The 18,234-nt window shown below is 33.5% G+C and overlaps 1 protein-coding gene across 2 annotated transcripts in view; it reads left to right on the top strand.

Annotated features, from left to right (window-relative positions):
* Positions 1 to 506: 506 nt before the first annotated feature.
* Positions 507 to 18,234, top strand: part of Tsp (Thrombospondin) — a 50,891-nt gene continuing 33,163 nt past the window's right edge. Inside the window, exons 1-2 of one of the 2 annotated variants that reach the window (XM_089639012.1) lie at positions 507 to 608; positions 9,478 to 9,660. In XM_089639012.1, the coding sequence (XP_089495138.1) occupies positions 9,570 to 9,660 (91 nt within the window). In that variant the 5' untranslated portion in view covers positions 507 to 608; positions 9,478 to 9,569. The remainder of the gene's footprint in view (positions 609 to 9,477; positions 9,661 to 18,234) is intronic. The other variant, XM_089639013.1, reaches the window with a different exon arrangement.

The following is an 18,234-nucleotide window of genomic DNA, read 5'->3' as shown; positions in this document are numbered from 1 at the left end:
AACGGAATTTTTTCCCAACCTGGGAGAGTTGGCTAGAACAATTTCAAAATATTTTTTAATATTTGTATTAATATTATGAACGTTTTTGATATGATTGATACATGAATTATAAGTAAGAAATATCGACTATATCATCTAATCTCCAATAGAGATGATTGATACATGAATTGTGTTGTCACCTATACATTATTTTGGAACCGGTTCGTTAAAAACGAAAAACCATGGACGAGTTGCTAAGAATATCTGAGATCTCAAGAATATCTGAGAAAAAAAATCCCATCCTGGGAGGTCGCTAGGAAAATTCTGAGAAGGGGGAAACGCTTCCTCAAACTTCACAAAATATTTCGTCGATTTTTAAAATTTTTCTAATATTACTTTTTAATTTTTGATAAAAGTTTTAAGAAAAGAACCGGATCAAAAATAACTGGTTACTCACAGAACAGTAAAGGAACCGGTCCCAGGTAACATGGACAGGAATACCGAACATCTCTAGTCTCCAGTAGTCAGTTTAGTAGTGTTCTTGGCCACCGTGTGGTAAGCATTGCACCGCCGAGCCGCGACTCGCTCCCCGAACCGACTAACCAAAGGTTAGAACCGAAGTTTAAAGTGTAAGTTACTTTTAACCAAGAAAAAAAACTATTTTTTTATATACGTAACAAAGTGGTGTCAAATTAGAAACAAAACTGCCTCAATCGTCTTAAAGGCTTATTTCAATTTTTTTACTAATTAAAATTGATCGGTAAGTACTTTTTTTTCGTCTGAACATTAGAAGTATATATTTATGGGTAGTAAATTAAATAAAGGTACGTACAAGTGCAGTGGTATGCCGTATTTTTTAATCAGGATATTGCGGTTTTTCCAGAGAAAAACATTTTCCATTAACTTTGCGTGAATCCCTTTTTATGTAGAATACATTACACTATTTTTACTCCTTAGTTTTATTTTATTGAAACTTTTATAACATTTTTTATGAAGAGATTACCGTCTGTATAGTATTGTTTTTTATCACGCTTTGTAATGGAAAATTTTGGATTAAAAAAAAACTATATATGTAAATTATAAACATTAAACAAATTTAGGAATTAAAAAAAAACTATATGTGTCCATTGTAAACGTATTGAAAGAACGTTGTGTTCTTGAGAATTTGTTGTTATTTTTTACAACAGATAAGTTTTTTTATAGCGTTATGACCTATTTCAGCATATCGCTCGCCATACATTCCCATTGGTAGTGTTTGGTGAGCGATACGCTGAAATAGGCCAAGCCATGATGTGTATTGCGTACTGTGTGGCCTACCTAATGAATGAATTAATGCAAATTTTGGAAGAGGAAATTAACCCACTTCGATCGGCATTTGTCAAATTGATTGTTTTTTAAATTTGAACTATTTATTTAAATATCTTTTTGGTTATTATGAATCTCTTTCGAGGGGGAGATTATTAAAGATGCGTTGTTTCACAGAATTTTAACAATTCATCAAATTTCAAAAGTGATTTTGAAGTTCTGTCCAAGATCTGTTATTATTTCTGTAATTGTCTGTAAACTGTATTTTATTTTTCTTTGTTTAAAATAATAACATTGTTAAAATAGTAATTAATTACGTTTCCCCACCTTTTTACCACGAGCTTTTGCCCAAAGAAAAGGTGTGTTGCTTAACTCTTCCTGATATTAAAAATAAACAACTTTGTAATATGTATACATTATCACTGTACCTATTTTAACCAATAAACAAAAAATTAAATAAAAAAAATTTCATATTTGTGAAATAACTGGCCAATAATGATATTATAACAGAACTTCAATAGAACCTTCACAGAACTAGAAAACCACCCTTGCTAATTATTGTGTTATGTTGATTCTACATAAAATTTAAATTTAAAAATAATTAATACGTCTATTAAAAAAATAAAGCACAAACTTTGTTCCGATATATTCTGAAAATCAGAAAAGAGACGAGGCACACCACTGATCTATTTGCTCACTTGGCTTATGACCTATTTTAAAGCCTTTTCTCCATTAGACGATATTTTGTCGGTCTTTTTTAGCTATAAAAACACTTTTTTAATATTTCAATACCAACATTTGAGAAAACTCTTAAAACATTTTATTGTTTCATAACTGGAAATATTGTTCCTTGTCTTGTTATTAAATTTGTCAGCCAGGACATCAAAGTGGAATCCTTAAAGTGGTCATAAAGCAATTAACTTCGGAGAAACAGAGCGAAACTAAATCCAATTTGTTTCATTTACGAAATCCTGATGAGACCGAGGACTCTGTAACTTTGTACGTCCACAACTTGGTGATTGTAGATGCATTATTTAGATCAAGGACGAAAATTGTTAAAAGGAACACATTTTTATCCCTATTTGGCCAACGAATATATAAATATAACATAATATCAATTGTATACCTTTTCCAGAAGTAAAATCCGATTTCCGTATAAACCGATTTCCGTATCAACCGATTTCCATCAGTAAATAAAATTGATTGTTTTTTGTTTGTCCCGTACGCACTCATTCGTACGGGACATGGAACGAGATAAGTGATCGAATAGCCGATATTATGTAGTTTTTTAATAGTAACAATGCAGTATACAGTAGTGAATGGTAGCAAAAGTTAGGGACACCCGAAAAAGACTTAACGCGTGTTCTCTTCACTGGAATGAAATATGAAGTCGTGTTTAAGTCGGCATAATGTAATTTTAACAGTAACCATGCGGATTTCGTGATACTTCATGAAGTGAATAGTATAAAAAGTCTCGGACGTCTGAAGAAAACATGAATCACAAAATTATTTCTTGTAAAATAAGACGTCAGTGATTACCGAAGAAAGAGGTGTAAGGAGAATGTATGACTAGTAAGTGAATGGATGAAAAAGTTAAGGACACCGTGGAAGACATTGGAAAATCAAATAAAACCAATGGCAATAACTAATACAATAATATTATTTTCACCTTAAAAATGCACCAAGTTGTCAGGTAAACTAGAATTCACAACCTCGAAACTTTACCCCAAACAGATATAACTTTTCCAAATGATAATAATGGTTAGGTACTTCAACTATCCGAAAGTTCTAGGTAGATTGTAAATCTATTTATTAATATTATGCAATTCATTTTCGTAGTACTTACATATTTGTAATTTCAACATAAAATCAATTCGTAAAACTATCTTCCTATGTGCACTTATTAAGCTAAGGTTTATTCACAAAGAAATTTGTCCATTCTCAAAGACAGATTTCCGGAAACTTTCAATTTTGAAGAATTGGTCAAGTTTTATCAAGTTGAAAATAAATAAAAGTTTTCGGAATCTTGGAAACCAACTAGAAGATTTGAAAGCAACAAAACAAGGTCTGATATTATTTGTCAAATACATGGTGCGAAGTTTAGTGTGAAGTACCTATTTTAGGAAATCAGGTCAATACAATTATTATTAATAATCTCTAATTTAAAATTTAGTGGCTTTTCCACAATGTTTACTCAATTGTCAAAAAGCTCAGTACAAAAAAAAATTATAATTTCCGAAGCTTTAGGAAAGATACTATGTTTTATTTTAATATTTTTTTCCTACCTAAAAGGTTATATGAAACTTATCCGACAGTGGTTCGAATAGCAGGAATACATAAGCCGAAAATGTGTTTATTCTTAGTGTGCCTTATATCACCACGAATGTAGGTAATATGCATAAAAATCGCTTGGCAAACGGAGTCTCCAAACGGTAGATTTTAGCGCAAAAGTTGTTTTTATTTATTTAGTGAATAATTTTATAAGACTAAAAAAATTTTATCAAGGAAAACTGTCAATGATAATTATAGCCATAAAATAGTATTTTTTAAACTTGTTTCTCATATGTGTTACATATATAAGTTAAATGTTTTAGTATTCTACGCTCATATTTTTTGTAACGTAATTAACAATTTAATTTTAATTCTACTCAAGGAAAACGATAGGTAAAGCTTCTATTTATCCAAAGCATATTTTTGGTATTCATAATGTAAGCCGATTTTTACTAGAGATGATTTCACTATTTTCGATACCAACCGAACAAAAAATTTCATTCTACTTCCATCGTATCATGTCATAAAAAATACCAATTTGTTGTTAGCTTGTTTACCAATTGTTTTGAATTTAATATTGAAATTCCATTTTCAAAATTATAACTGATTTGTCAAGAATTCAAACAAGCGATAAAGTATTTTCCTATAATACAATATTTTAACAGAAAATTATGTTAATTGTTAAAAAATATTGTCATTTTCAAAAATGGAACTATTGAATTTTCAAGAATTCAGACTATATCTACCGTATTTTTTCACGGATCTGATAATGATTTAGTTCTTACCTAGCAGAGGGTCGAATCCAAGAGGTCCTCTTTAAAACGATGTATTTTCATTTATTTCAAAATGCCTCAAATTTAAAACTGTTTGTGGCGCAATTTGGTTCAGGGCCGGAGCTATGTTTAAATACCTCACCTTTCCCAGTTGATTCTATTCTTTTGAGAGTTAATGGACCTATTATTAACACAGTCTTAAAGTTAATGCAAATCCTCCATCAAAGAAATCAAGAGTCGTTTGTACAGAATCCATCCATCGCCCACTAACCTAAAGTAGATAAATTACAATTAAATTTGTATTTCTACAGAATGCAGACCCACTGGTAGAATAATTTATGTAAAGCATTATGTAGGACCGCAAACCCACGCTTCTACATAATATTACAGACATTTGATTAGCATTTTCAAATTAAAGCTACAATTATTATAGCCATGACAAAGACATATTTTACTGAAATATTGAATACCGTAGAGCAGTCACCGCACATGTTGTGGTTTTGCGTGTCTAACCATATTTTTGCCATTTTAAGGCGAAGCTTAATGCCAAATCACTATTTGATTAATCTTTATAACTAATTGGTGTACATTATGAATACCAAAAAAATATGCTATAGATTCCGATTTTATTGTCCGGGTTAAATCTTCGCCATAGGAAAAACTAAACCCTTCCACACACTTTTCCACAAATGATCATCTAGTCCAGAGGTTCCCAAACTTTTATGCCCCGTAGACCACTTATTAAATTTTTTTTTCCGTAGACCCCCTGCCTGCCGAATGTTGAATTTTCCTAAAACTATTAACGTCCCATGTGATAATCATTTATTTTTGAAGTGAAACTTCTTTACTCGCGTTATGCATTTTCGAGGACCGGAGTAAAACCGACTCATGACCGTCACGAAAAACCGTGATAATTTCGCTATAGGAGCCTAGCTAATATTATATACCTAGTATAGGTCAATCTCCAAACTCAGCTTCGCAGTCTAGAGGCAAAGCGCCCGACTGTCGTCGTGAAGATCCGAGGTTCGATCCCCGCTTAAACTATTTTTTTTTCTTTTTGTGATTTTTTTAATACGAGGAAAAGTGATAAAATGCTCTCGTGCTTCGACTTTGTCAGGCATACATATAAGAAAATATCTACATGATTTGTAATAATGTAGTAAAAAATTACATAAATTTGTTAATTTTAACCGAGAGTCTCCCGAAATGTCTAAATCCATTTAGTGAGACCGGCCGACCGGCCGGCAGGTGTTCACTCGAGTAATTGGCTAGAATTAACGGTCGGTACCTTTATGATATTTTGGTCGAAATATAGCTTACAAATCGAGCCGGTAGAGTCGCTCGGTATTTTGATTAATTATTTTTATTTTGAATCATTAAAATTACTAATCAAGGCTGATGACGCGACTAATTACCCTCGCAGACGTGCGTGACAAGTTTTTTTAGTAAAAAACACAGCCGTAAGTGAGTTTTTCAAAATTTAGAAATGTTTTTCAAATTCAGACTCCATACGGGTATGAGACTGTTAAAACACGATAGATCTTTTCCAAAACGGACAAATATACGGAAATATTTTGAAAAACGACAGATATGACTCACACTGCCGATATATCTTCGATTCGACCTATATAAAGCGTTTACGAGACGTTATGTGATATTATTCATTTGCCGTGTTTGAAAACGAAATTTTGCGCGGGACAAGTCAATTGAGGAGTACACGTTGTATACGCGGTTCTCGTCGCGCGAGATACCTCTCCTCGCGGTCTAGAGGCAGAGCGTTCGACACTCGTTATGCAGGACCCGGGTTCGAATCCCATATTTTTATATATTTAATTTTTTTTATCACATGCTACTTATAAATATGTCAATATTAGGAATCTAGTTAAACGTTTATTTGTTAACAACACGCCTATAAATAAATTTATGCTTTTTAAAACTATAATGTACAGCATTCTGAATAATAATAAAATGAAATGAAAAGAGAGAGAGAAGAATACTAAAAGTTTCACTTCCGTCGTGCGTAGGCTTGCCACACACTGTATTTTTTTTAGTAAAAATATTCCCTTCCCTTGCCTGCTCAACAACCGGGTGGCGGTATAGTTGCTCTGTCTTTACATTGTGCAGAAAGGGGCACCCTTGTGAGGTATTACACCAAATGAAAATGAAGCAGGATAAGCAACGGGAATTTCTTTCTGTAGCTAGCCCTACAGAACTGCCCCTTAAGTTTTTGTCAGTGCTTATTCCGGTCAGTTCTTCTTGTCACATGGTATCCGATTCTTCAACGTTGCATTTCCATAGTCAAAATGTCCTCAAACTTAGTTTTGAAGTCTGTGTGAAGTGCATTTAAATGTTGAAAGTCATTATTACCCTGGACGTTTTTCAAAAACAAGTTGGGGAACTAGAAAATTTGCGGCTTCCAATGTGCAATGTTTTGCTTGAATATATTAATTCTGACGAGAAAAGGAACGTAGACTCTATTTATATACCTCAATTAAGAACTTTACGAAATATAAAAATACAAATATCAAATAAGTAATTTCTCAGTCTATTCTATTTGTGTTAGGTCTATTGTGTCATTTACGGAACTCCTAAATGTTGACTTGAGGTAAATGGGGGTCCACTCGTATGTACCCCCGTTGGAATCTCATGGACCCCCGAATTTTATTCTCGCTGACATAGACCCCCAGCAAGCCGATATCGACCCCTAAGGGTCCATATAGACCACTTGGGAACCTCTGATCTAGTCAATCAACATTATGTAAGTGCATTATATAAGCAAAATAAATACAAAACAATACAAGAACAACACGTCAACTCACCAGAGATCAAATGGGAAAATAATTCACCGACTCCAGATATTTTCATATCAGAGGGTTCGGGTCGGTAGAACTTCTAACAGGGCCTATAAATCCTACTGATCCCTCAACATAAATATTTAAAAAATCTTTCGTTATCCTACATGTATTCAAAATGACCGACTTTTGCATCTTTATATATAAATTTTTTGATAGATCTAATACGCCTAAATTTTTAATGAGAGAGCTAGGTATAATGCCAGTAGCCGAAATAACGAATGGTAATATTTTCATAGTCTGAGAATGCCAAATTCTTTTTATTTCATTTCCTAAATCTTTGTATTTCCTTATTTTTTCATTAACAGATTTTTGAATATTACAGGAATTTGGAATAGCGACATCAATGATACAAGTTATTTTTTTAAATTTTGTCATGTAAAACTATATCGGGTCTATTATGACTAATCGTTCGGTCTGTTAGTATAGTTTTATCATAATATATTTTACAAAATTCGTTTTCTAAAAATGAATTTGGTTCGTATTCATAATATGGTACTATATTACGGCAGTCAATCAAGTTATGTTTAATTACCAAATTTTGGTGAATTATTTTTAAAACTTATTAAAATAAATTATTATTATTATTATTGAAGGTTTATTGAAGGTTTTCCTATCGTTTCGCTTGAGTAGAATACAATTTTTTTTTAAATACTCAAAAAAATATATAAATATAAACTACTAAAAAATACTTTTTTCAATAGAAATGTATGAACGCGTAAAGGTAACAACTTTTAAAAAATACAGTATTATGGCTAAGATTTTCTGTGACAGTTTCCCTTGATTTACTTTTTTGCTTTCTTATAAAATTATTTACGAAATAAATATTAAAAAACACTTTTGTGCTTGAAATCGAACGTTTCTGGACTCAGTTTGTCAAGTGAGTTTAATGCTTATTAACTACATTCGTGACAATATAAGGCATAACAAGAATGTATACATTTTTGGCTTGTAGCTCTTAGGTGAGAAATGAGAAAAGCTTTTTTATAAATCAGCCTTGTAATCACACATGACTAACTGCCTACTTATGTTTACCAGTTTTAAGCCCACTCTTGAAATATGGCTTCTCATTCGTACGGGTGATTGCACTTATTTAGCCATCAAATTTGATAATATAACTTACAAAACAAAAAAAATTAATGAAGACCCCTTTTACCCAAGTAGGTAATCTTACTAAAGTTTCGCTATATTCCTTTTGCGTTCTTATTTTTCCTTAATTCCTTTCACTTCATTATTCGGGCGTCTTTTCAAAGTGTTCCAGGTCGCCGAAATACCTAATTTAAGCCCTGCTATTTTCTTGCTATGTCCAAAACAATGTGAAAATAAACAGCTGGGTGTATATGTAATTCTTTTTTGATATTGTCATATTGTGTGTGAGCATTCTTGCAAAGTGCCCCAGGCCCTAAAATACCTTATTCTGATCTGTTAAATTCTTGTTTATTTCCAACAAAATGATAAATCTGATTATGACAGATCTGTATATATGTTATTCCTTCTTTGATATTATGTCTTTTCAAAGTGCCCCAGGCCATAAATTCCTTATTCCGATCTGTTAAATTCTTGTTTATTTCCAAAATGAAGGGTAAATGATGTAGGTATCTGATTATGACAGATCTGTATGTATGTTATTCCTTCTTTGATATTAAGTCTTTTCAAAGTGCCCCAGGCCCTAAAATACCTTATTCTGATCTGTTAATGTTTTGTTTATATCCAAAACGAAGGGCAAATGATATATTATCTGATTATGACAGATCTGTATGTATGTTATTCCTTTTTTGACAGTATGTCTTTTCAAAGTGCCCAAGGCCCTAAAATGCCTTATTCCGATCTGTTAAATTCTTGTTTATGTCCAAAACGAAGTGCAAATAATACATCTGATTATGACAGATCCGAATTTAAGTAATTCCTTGTTTGTAATTGGCATATTGTGTGCCATAGTGACTAATTTCGGCTCTGTTCATTTCATGTTTATGTCCAAAACGAAGTTTATATGACGCATCTGATTTATGTATGTTTCAATAAGCAGATAGGTGTGTATTTAATTTCTTCTTTGATGTTGCCACATAAGTTTCCCAGGCGCCAAAGTGCCTCATTTCGGCTCTGCTCAATTCTTTATTTATGTCCAAAACTAAGTGTAAATGATGCATCTGATTTATGTAAGTTTCAATAAGCAGATAGGTGTGTAATTCTTAATTTGACATCACCACGTTGACGTAATTTTTACCGCAAGTGTATTCATGCGACCAATCATTTATAAACCTAACTAACGTATTGCTTTGTCCCCTTTTGTCTCTCAGAACAGGGCAGGATATTATGAAGAACAGTGTTGTTTAGAGACAGTAAAAACACCAGTGTTTAGCGACAGTTCGACTGAAGTGGTGCGGCAGACATGGCTGCGAAATCGGGAGCCATCTTGGCTTTCGCGCTTTTGGCGGGACTCGTGGCCTCAAGTCTATCCTCTTCTCTTGTCTACGATCCAGGTAAATTACTTTTATTATGTTTTTCGGCATTGTGTTCCATTTTTGGGGTATTTGTTTTTGTTATTACCATTTTTATACGTAATATTTCTTGTTATTGTTATTTTCTAACTTAATATTCTTCTTATTGTTATTTTTATACCTAATATTTCTTGTTTTTGATATGTATATACTTAGTACTCTTGATATTATTATACTGAAGAGCATCCCCTGCTCGGAACGAAATGAGTATTGCTATTTTATTAAGAATCTTTTCAAATTTGTGTAATACGGTTAGAAACTGGATTGCAGGCCTCACGAATGAATCAGGTTTCCTGATAAACTTTTAGTAAATTACGAATATATTATGACGGTGTCGGAACACGTGTTCATGAAAATGTGAAAATATTCGGATTCGATAATAAATACGTATCCTAAATATCGTTATTTTACTAAATATTATACTACACATTGGTCCGAACTTCCCGGAGCCAGGGAGCTATTGCACCCTAAAATGTTTTTATCTTTGTGTTTTGATTTACTGTATGAACAAGGTACACAGTATTATCGATGCCATTCAATGTTACCACGATTTTCCAGACACCGTTAGTTTATCGTGAATGTTCCAAACACCACGCACTTTTTTGCAGTAGGGTACTACCCGGCTTCGCCCAAGGTGAACCTTGTTGAAACAAGCTTTTTATTTAATTTTTGTTTATCGAACAACGGAACAATATTTTGGAAAGATTTATCATAGAAATTTCAAAACTCCATAGCTTATTTTTTAAATGATATTGAGAGTTGAAATTTTTTGCGGTAGCTTGCATAATCCAGATAGAATAATCTATGCGAAATTCAGGACGCCAAAACTTATATATTTGACAGCCTCTGTAGTCGAGGAGTAGGGCTATCGACTAGCAATCCGCAGGTCGCGGGTTCAAATCCCGGCGTGCGCAATTCAATTTTATTTGATTAATTTGTGTTTACACAAATTAATTAATTTATTCATGTAAAATAATATACAGGACGTTCCAGAGCGGAAGATACTCTCAGTATCGCCCTGGTGTAAGACCACCATTCAGAATTGAATATTTGCTTGATATGGCTTTGGCCGTGTTTGGTGACCAGATCTGAACAGCCAGGTACTTCCCCACCTTCCTCCTCTCCATCTTCCCTCCCCCATACTACCTTCAGCCTAACAACATATCCCGATTGGGGAAGTCATAGTCTAAAAATAATAGATTTCTGCTTTAAATAGTTAAGTTTTAATTTAAAGATAGTAATTCCCGGTATAGGTATAAAGTTTATTGACAAATTTACAAAGGAAATAGTGTCTTTAAGTTTCTTCTATCTTATTTTGTAGGTGAACGGGTTATCACACAAAATACTATCAATTTTTATTAATGACGCGAACCGAGGTTTTTGGGGCGATACAATAATTGTTATTTTATTAACACACTTGTCTCCATTCTAAAATAATCATACATTGTTAAAATCCAGTCTTACTTAGGTATAAATATTCCCTTATACGCCGCTGCAGCGTTGGTATAAGCTATACAGTGAAGAGGGACGTATACTGCTCGGGTTGAAATCTATTCTCAAAAACACGGTCATTTTCGCATTTCGCGTTTTGTTGCTAATTTCACTTATCTTCAAATGATATTTGTAACGTCTTTGACCCGGTATGTTTTGATTTGCTACAAAATCGGGCATATTCGATTACGTGTTCCGTATGTGTTTTGGTAAATCTATATTTCGATTTGAAATATTCCTCTGATAGTGCTGCAAATGGGTATTACTGCTTTTATACATTTTCAATGCGCGACAGATCCATATTTGTCATATAAACCAGATTGTCAAATCAACCAGATTGTCCTCGATCTCCTTCTTACTACTATTGTAATACGTTCCTCTTCCTAGGGTCGGACGGTTTAAAAATCTGTAAACTACTAATACTGTCGTATTACAGACTGAATACGCAGTACGCATGAGCGTGATTATGAGTAACGTTTTCTAATAACCCGTTCTTATACCCCCGTATTATGTGTGATGAGTAAGAAGGTGTCTTTATATAGCGCTGTTTGGTGATTCAATCATCATTTTGAGGCTGATGTGAGTGACTATGTGAAGATGGTGTGAAAGAGGAATGTAGGGAAGTACCTGGATATTCAGATTTGGTCACCAAACACGGACTAAGTCAATATTTCAAGCAACGTTTTGATTCTTAATGCTGCTCCATCACCAGAGCGATACTGAGAGTATCTACCACTCTCGTAGAAAGATTATAACCACATCAGTAATATTTTACTATAATAATAATAACATAGCATTTATATAGCGCAGTTTAGTGTCATTTCACTTCAAGTGCGCTTTACTATAACTAACAAAGATAGTAATTTAGTATTAATGGTCATGTTCTTAAAATTATTTCTACAGTTCGCCTTACCCCATAGAGATCTAATAATATTACACTAAATGTACAGTTTAACCAAAGCGACGAAAAAACAAAAAATAACAATAACAGTGCTATTATATATAGCACAGGACAAAACATATTCGATAAAACAGGAGGCAGTTTGTGCTTTGAAATAAGAACATTCTGAGTAGACATTTAAAAAAGGTACAATAAGGAGGAACCCGAAACCATTTATATTTATATAGATTTCCAAGTATGATTATCATATTACATGCCTTGTGGTGTCATCTAATTTATATGATATTATATAAGATTTCCAAGAAAATGTCTCACACTTTTGTGAAAAAATCAAGCTATGCATTTTTTTAGAAATATGCAATCTGTTTATTAATAAAATTCATATTGTAATTGTATCCATAAACGGATTGTGCTGATGCTGCAATTTGAATTACATTTAAAAAAGTAGAAGACAAAGACAAGTCCCAAAATCTCGTTTGTTTAGTATCATAATAAGATTTGTCACTTTATATTTATTTATTTTTGCAAGAAAGAACCAGTTTTTTAATAATACAAAGATAAATACACGATGTCTGGAATCTCGTAGTACAAAGTACTCGTAGTATAACTTTTTTTTTGATTTTTCGTTTTTGAGTAAATCGTGTCCAAAGTTGTAATCAATTTGACCCTATTTCCTTCGGTCATTTTTAACTGTGTCATACTTCGGATAAGAACTACAGTTAAATATGACCGAAGGAGATAGGGTCCCATTAGCTCAGTTGGTAGAGCAGTGCCCCGACAAGGCAAGGGTTCGAGTCCTAGATGTGACATGCTACCGTATCTTTTCTTATAGGAATCGCTAATATTGTCTTCAATAATTAAGTATTACAATTTGTGGTTTCAATATAAAAAAAATATTGTCCTTAGGAGCACAGATCAATATATAAACATATCTACTTGTAGATTCAAACTAACAATGATATATTTATCTGTACAGTGAAATTAAAAGTATCCATTTCGTTTTATCGACAATCCGTTTAGCCGAACACGATAAGATATTGTGTTTAATAAACATCTAACTCCAAAGGCGGGTAACTCGATAGCTCTCGGAACTTCATCTTATAAGGCAACTGTAACATCTGGTTCATTCTTTCCGTTACCTCCTACGCAATCCGATTAAAGTTCTTCTCATTCCAAATGCTAACCGATAATATATTTAATTGTTATCCGTGTAACGTGATAAAAGTTAACCTGATACATACCACTGTATCATCATTGTGATATCAATATCGTGCCACTTATGCGACTGTTGCAAATTTGATACATGAAGTCAGACATACATACACAGTCGGTAAAAGTCGTAAATAATCTTCGGTTTATTTTCTCTAAAGCTTTCATATCTTACTGCTAACGTCGTACGTCTTCAATAGTTCTATTTAGTAACTAGCTAACGTGTACCCGCTTTGCTAGAATTTTCTCTACTTTCTATAAATATAATATCCATGTACAGGATTTTCCAATAAGAGGTGTTATTTTGAATAGCCGGCTATTTCGGTAGATGTTACTTTTGAAGCTGTCATTTTTTGACATTTTACAAGTAGAAACTACGCCATTAATAAAAATGGAACGATACACGCTTCAATAACGCATTGAAATTATTAAAATTCACTTGAGTGAATCAAATGCAAATCATCTTGAGTGATGAGGCCCATTTCCACCTCGGTGGCTTCGTCAACATGCAAAATTGTCGCATCTGGGGCTCGGAAAACCCAAGAGTTATTGTTGAAAAGCCTCTCTATCCTCAACGTGTGACTGTGCGGTTTATGGTCCGGCGGAGTCATTGAACCTTACTTTTTCGAAAATGAGGCTGGAGCAACAGTTACGGTGAATGGATTGCGCTATCGAGAGATGATTAATGATTTTTTATGGCCGGAATTGGATGGTATTGATCTGGACAACGTTTACTTTCAACAAGACGGCGCTACGTGCCACACAAGCAACGAAACCATTGATCTTTTACGATTGAATATCAAAATAACACCTCTTATTGTAAAACCCTGTATTATATATGTAAACCTTCCAGAAGAAATTCTGTAAATGATCGTTAAAACCTTATCAAACTCCGTTGCATAGTTCAGAAGAACTTAGCGCACAAAAGGACAGACCCGGATAATGACTTTGTTTTATACTATTTAGAGACACCAATGTATTGTGACGATTACGAATTTACTAAAAGTATATCAGGAAACGGCCTGTAATCCCGTTTTTTGTCCATTATGACCTGGGATGTTCCCGAACGTTCCAGACTATTCTCGAACATTCCACAACATTCCAGAATGTTCTGGACTGTTCTAGAAATTTCTAGAGGGCGAAACTTCCAGCCCGTATATCTTCAAAAGCACACCCTTCAGGTAAAAGCGGGAACCTTCTTCATGGATGGGGGATAAAGAGCTAACACACCATATAACTTCCTTGATCGTACCGGGACTCGTTTCTGAGTTTAAGCGGCAAGTAACAATATACACTTACTTTTATTAGGAGAGATTGTCTTATTTTAAATTTAAATCAACCTAATTATGTAATACTGACGTTATTGTGAAATCAGATAGCATCAGCAGAATGCTGTCTGCTCTTTCAATAATAATTTTGTTTTGAAAAATAGTTTTGATGGAGTATTACGTTTCTCGTGAGAACATGATAATGTTGTTCCTGTAAACTGTAAATAAACTGTGAATAATTAGTTCAAATGGTGGTTTTTATCTTAGATGAAATTAGCATGGTTATTTCAAGTGAAAGAGAACACGAAATCTGGAGGTCGCGGGTTCCAATCCCGGTGTGCATTTGTAAATTGTATTTGATTTTTTTTTTAGTATTTATTCCAGATAAAATGAAATTATATTTTCACTTATTTAACTAGAAATAACTAAAATAAATATTTTTTTAAAAATTACATTACACATTTCAGTGTTTTGCTGATTGAACATAAAAGTGTTTTTTTTTTTTAATGTACCTACACTTTTGTCTGGGATGCAATTATATATGTTGCCCCCTCGTAACCAATGGATTGCTTGCCATGGTGAGTATGTATGGTGTTTAAATGTATGTTATCATGTTACCGCGTAAAGTGTGTGTGTGTGTGTGTGTGTGTACTTGGAACGTTTTAATGAATTCTGTATATGTTCTTTATGCGTTTATTATTTATTTTGTATATAAGGAGAGATGTATTATATTCATAAAGAATTTTTAATGTTAACAGTTTTATTTCCATATTGACTCTATTAAAATAATACAAGATGTATTTCCGTCACGTTCCAGAGTGGAAAATACTCTCAGTATCGCCCTGGTGGTAGACCGCCATTCAGGATTGCAACGTTGCTTTAAATGACTTTAGCTGAATTTGGTGACCAGATCTGAATGGCCAATAATTCCCCACCTTTATCTTTCCTGTCGCCTACAACTTCCTACCACCTTCAGCATCACAACTTAACCTAATTGGAGATGGATTTTTGCAAACATCACACAGAGAAAAATAACTATTGCTAATTTATTAAGAATCTCTTCAAATTATTGGTAATGCCAATTAAAAACGGGATTGCAAGCCTTATGAATGAATTAACAGGTTTCCTGATAAACTTTTAGTAAAGCACATATTCATATATTAACATGATGTAGGAACACATGTTTACAAAAATCCTAATATTTTTGCATTACAACGAACATTATTTGTATTGCCATTTGTATTATCAAGGCAGATCGATAAAATATTATTTGTATTGTAATTTGTATTATCAAGGCAGATCGATAAAATATTCTTTGTATTATCAAGGCAGATTGATAAAATATTCTTTGTATTGTCATTTGTATTATCAAGGCAGATCGATTAAATATTCTTTGTATCGTCATTTGTATTATCAAGGCAGATCAATAAAATATTCTTACAACAAATGCCTGTTCATTTATAGTGAAGGCAAACATCGATTTCTCTCCGTGCACAAGTCATGTTTGCTAAAATGATAAAGTTACATCGAAACTTACCGCGTTGAAAAGGTTAATAAAACAATAGGGGAACAAACATTTGCCGGTAAGATTTCTAACGATTTCCAGTTTCGTATTTTCCGAGAAACGAACTGAAATCTTAATGGAATCTGTACAGAATCTGGTCAATCGTTAATGTTCTACTTAACTGCGGTCTGCAGTCAGTGGACTGGTGCAGCCGTCCTGTATTAACTTAACCCAATGGACTGTAAAAATGCTAATTTTGGATGACCGTCTATTATTTTGAAATCTACACGAAATATGTTCGATTAAAATGCTACTCTGCATGTTTTTTATTTGAATACCGCCAAACTGCCAACTGATTCCAACAGTCGGAAGCCAGTGGAGCTATGTCACCCCCAATTGGGATATGTTGTGAAGTTGGGAGAGTGGAGGGAGGATATCGAGGAAGAGAAAGTTTGATAATAACCTGGCTATTCCGATCTGATCACAAAACACGGTTACAATCATTGCTATTTCACACGGAAAAAATGTGACGACATGCTAACTTCGTGATAAAATATTAGTCATTCAGAATATATCCTGAAAATATGTACATGCTACAATGTGTGTCAGTATCAATATCAGTATTTGTACGAACACGTGTTTCGCATAAAACATTTGTTTTGTACTTGTACTTTGTTACGCACTCTTTCAATTTTTGCGTTATATGCCCGCAGTCCCATTTTTAACATGAAAACGAATAATTAGACTAGATTTTTAATAAATTAACAATATTTCATATCAGTATGTTTTCTACTTGGAAGCAATGCTTTGAGAGCACCTACCTACCTTTCTACCATTCTGTTAACAATTTTTTTAATATGAAAACCGCACAAGAGTCCCAACTGCTCCCAACCATCTGGTGCCAGTGACACTATGGCATCCCTAATTAGTGTATTTTGTGAGGCTGAAGGTAGTTGGGAGGGGAAAGATATGGGGAAGGGGGAAAGGTGGGGAAGAACTAATTTCATTTCAGTTCTTACAGCAAGGGCGATACTGAAAGTATCTCCCACTCTGGAACGTGCCGCAAATATACCTTATATAATTTTAAATGATTTAATTGTGAAATATTACAAATTAATCAAAAAAAAATATTTGCGCATCCCGGGATTTGAACCCGAGAACTCCTGATGCCGGTCAAGAGACTTGCCCCTCGACCCCGAAGGCCCTCTGTTTGTTACCTACATTAAAAATAATATTTACCAGATTTCTTTTATATACCTTTATTACTTTTTAGTATTTAAAGTACCTACCTATAATAATGGCGATGCCATACGTAGTAATGCAAAATGTGTTTTTGGTTTGAAAATTTGGTCGCCTAGAAATGTTTCAGATGCTTTAATTAAATACTGCGAGTAGAATACATCTTGGCCTTTGAAATAATCGAGTATTTTCTAGATAAGTCTTTCTATAAGCCCAGAAACAAATAATGTATGAGGCCTATGAAAACTGCTTAAAAGTTCAAAATCTCCTACTTACGAACCCATTTTCGGTTATAATTTTATAGTATAGTGTGGAAAATTAAGTTATTTATAAAAAGATCAAAAAAAAATATATTTATGCCTGAACATCCACAAAATAAAATAAAAGGCACTTTTTGGCCTATGTTTTTTTTATGTTTTTTTCTTGCATAAATCAAAACAGGCGGATGGTGTTAATCGGGAGTTTAAACCTTATCGCCATCTACGTAAGGGTTGTTATTGATTACGGCTCAATTTAAAATATTACACGACGTAGTACATCGCCTTAATAATAAATTCTCTATGTGAACGTGTCTGCGCTTTTCCATTTTCAAGAAAGAATTGTTTACTATATAATAATTAGATTTTCCCTTGATTTTTCACGGGTCTGCGCTAGTACAATTCAATTAAACAAAATTTATTTGCGTTCGTCGGAATTCGAACCCACCACGGTGTTCGTTATGCCTGCAACCAAACTTCACCAAATCAATATCCATAAAATGTGAGAACACGGGAATAATGTGTAGATTGTCTATGACACACAGCAAGATTGTATGATATTTCAGCCGGATGCAGTTCGAAATGCATGATGATTGCATGCTGAAATTCTTCTGCTTCTTACCGCGGATGAGTCATTCAATTCTGGACACACCGTCCGGTCAAATATAATGACAGCATAGTATGACA

This window comes from Hesperophylax consimilis, chromosome 13 (genome assembly GCF_061612785.1).
Source record: "Hesperophylax consimilis isolate HC1 chromosome 13, BYU_Hcon_1.0, whole genome shotgun sequence".
NCBI classification, from domain to species: domain Eukaryota; kingdom Metazoa; phylum Arthropoda; class Insecta; order Trichoptera; family Limnephilidae; genus Hesperophylax; species Hesperophylax consimilis.
The sequence above is the reverse complement of the archived record's forward strand: the minus strand, read 5'-3'. Positions and strand labels throughout refer to the sequence as shown.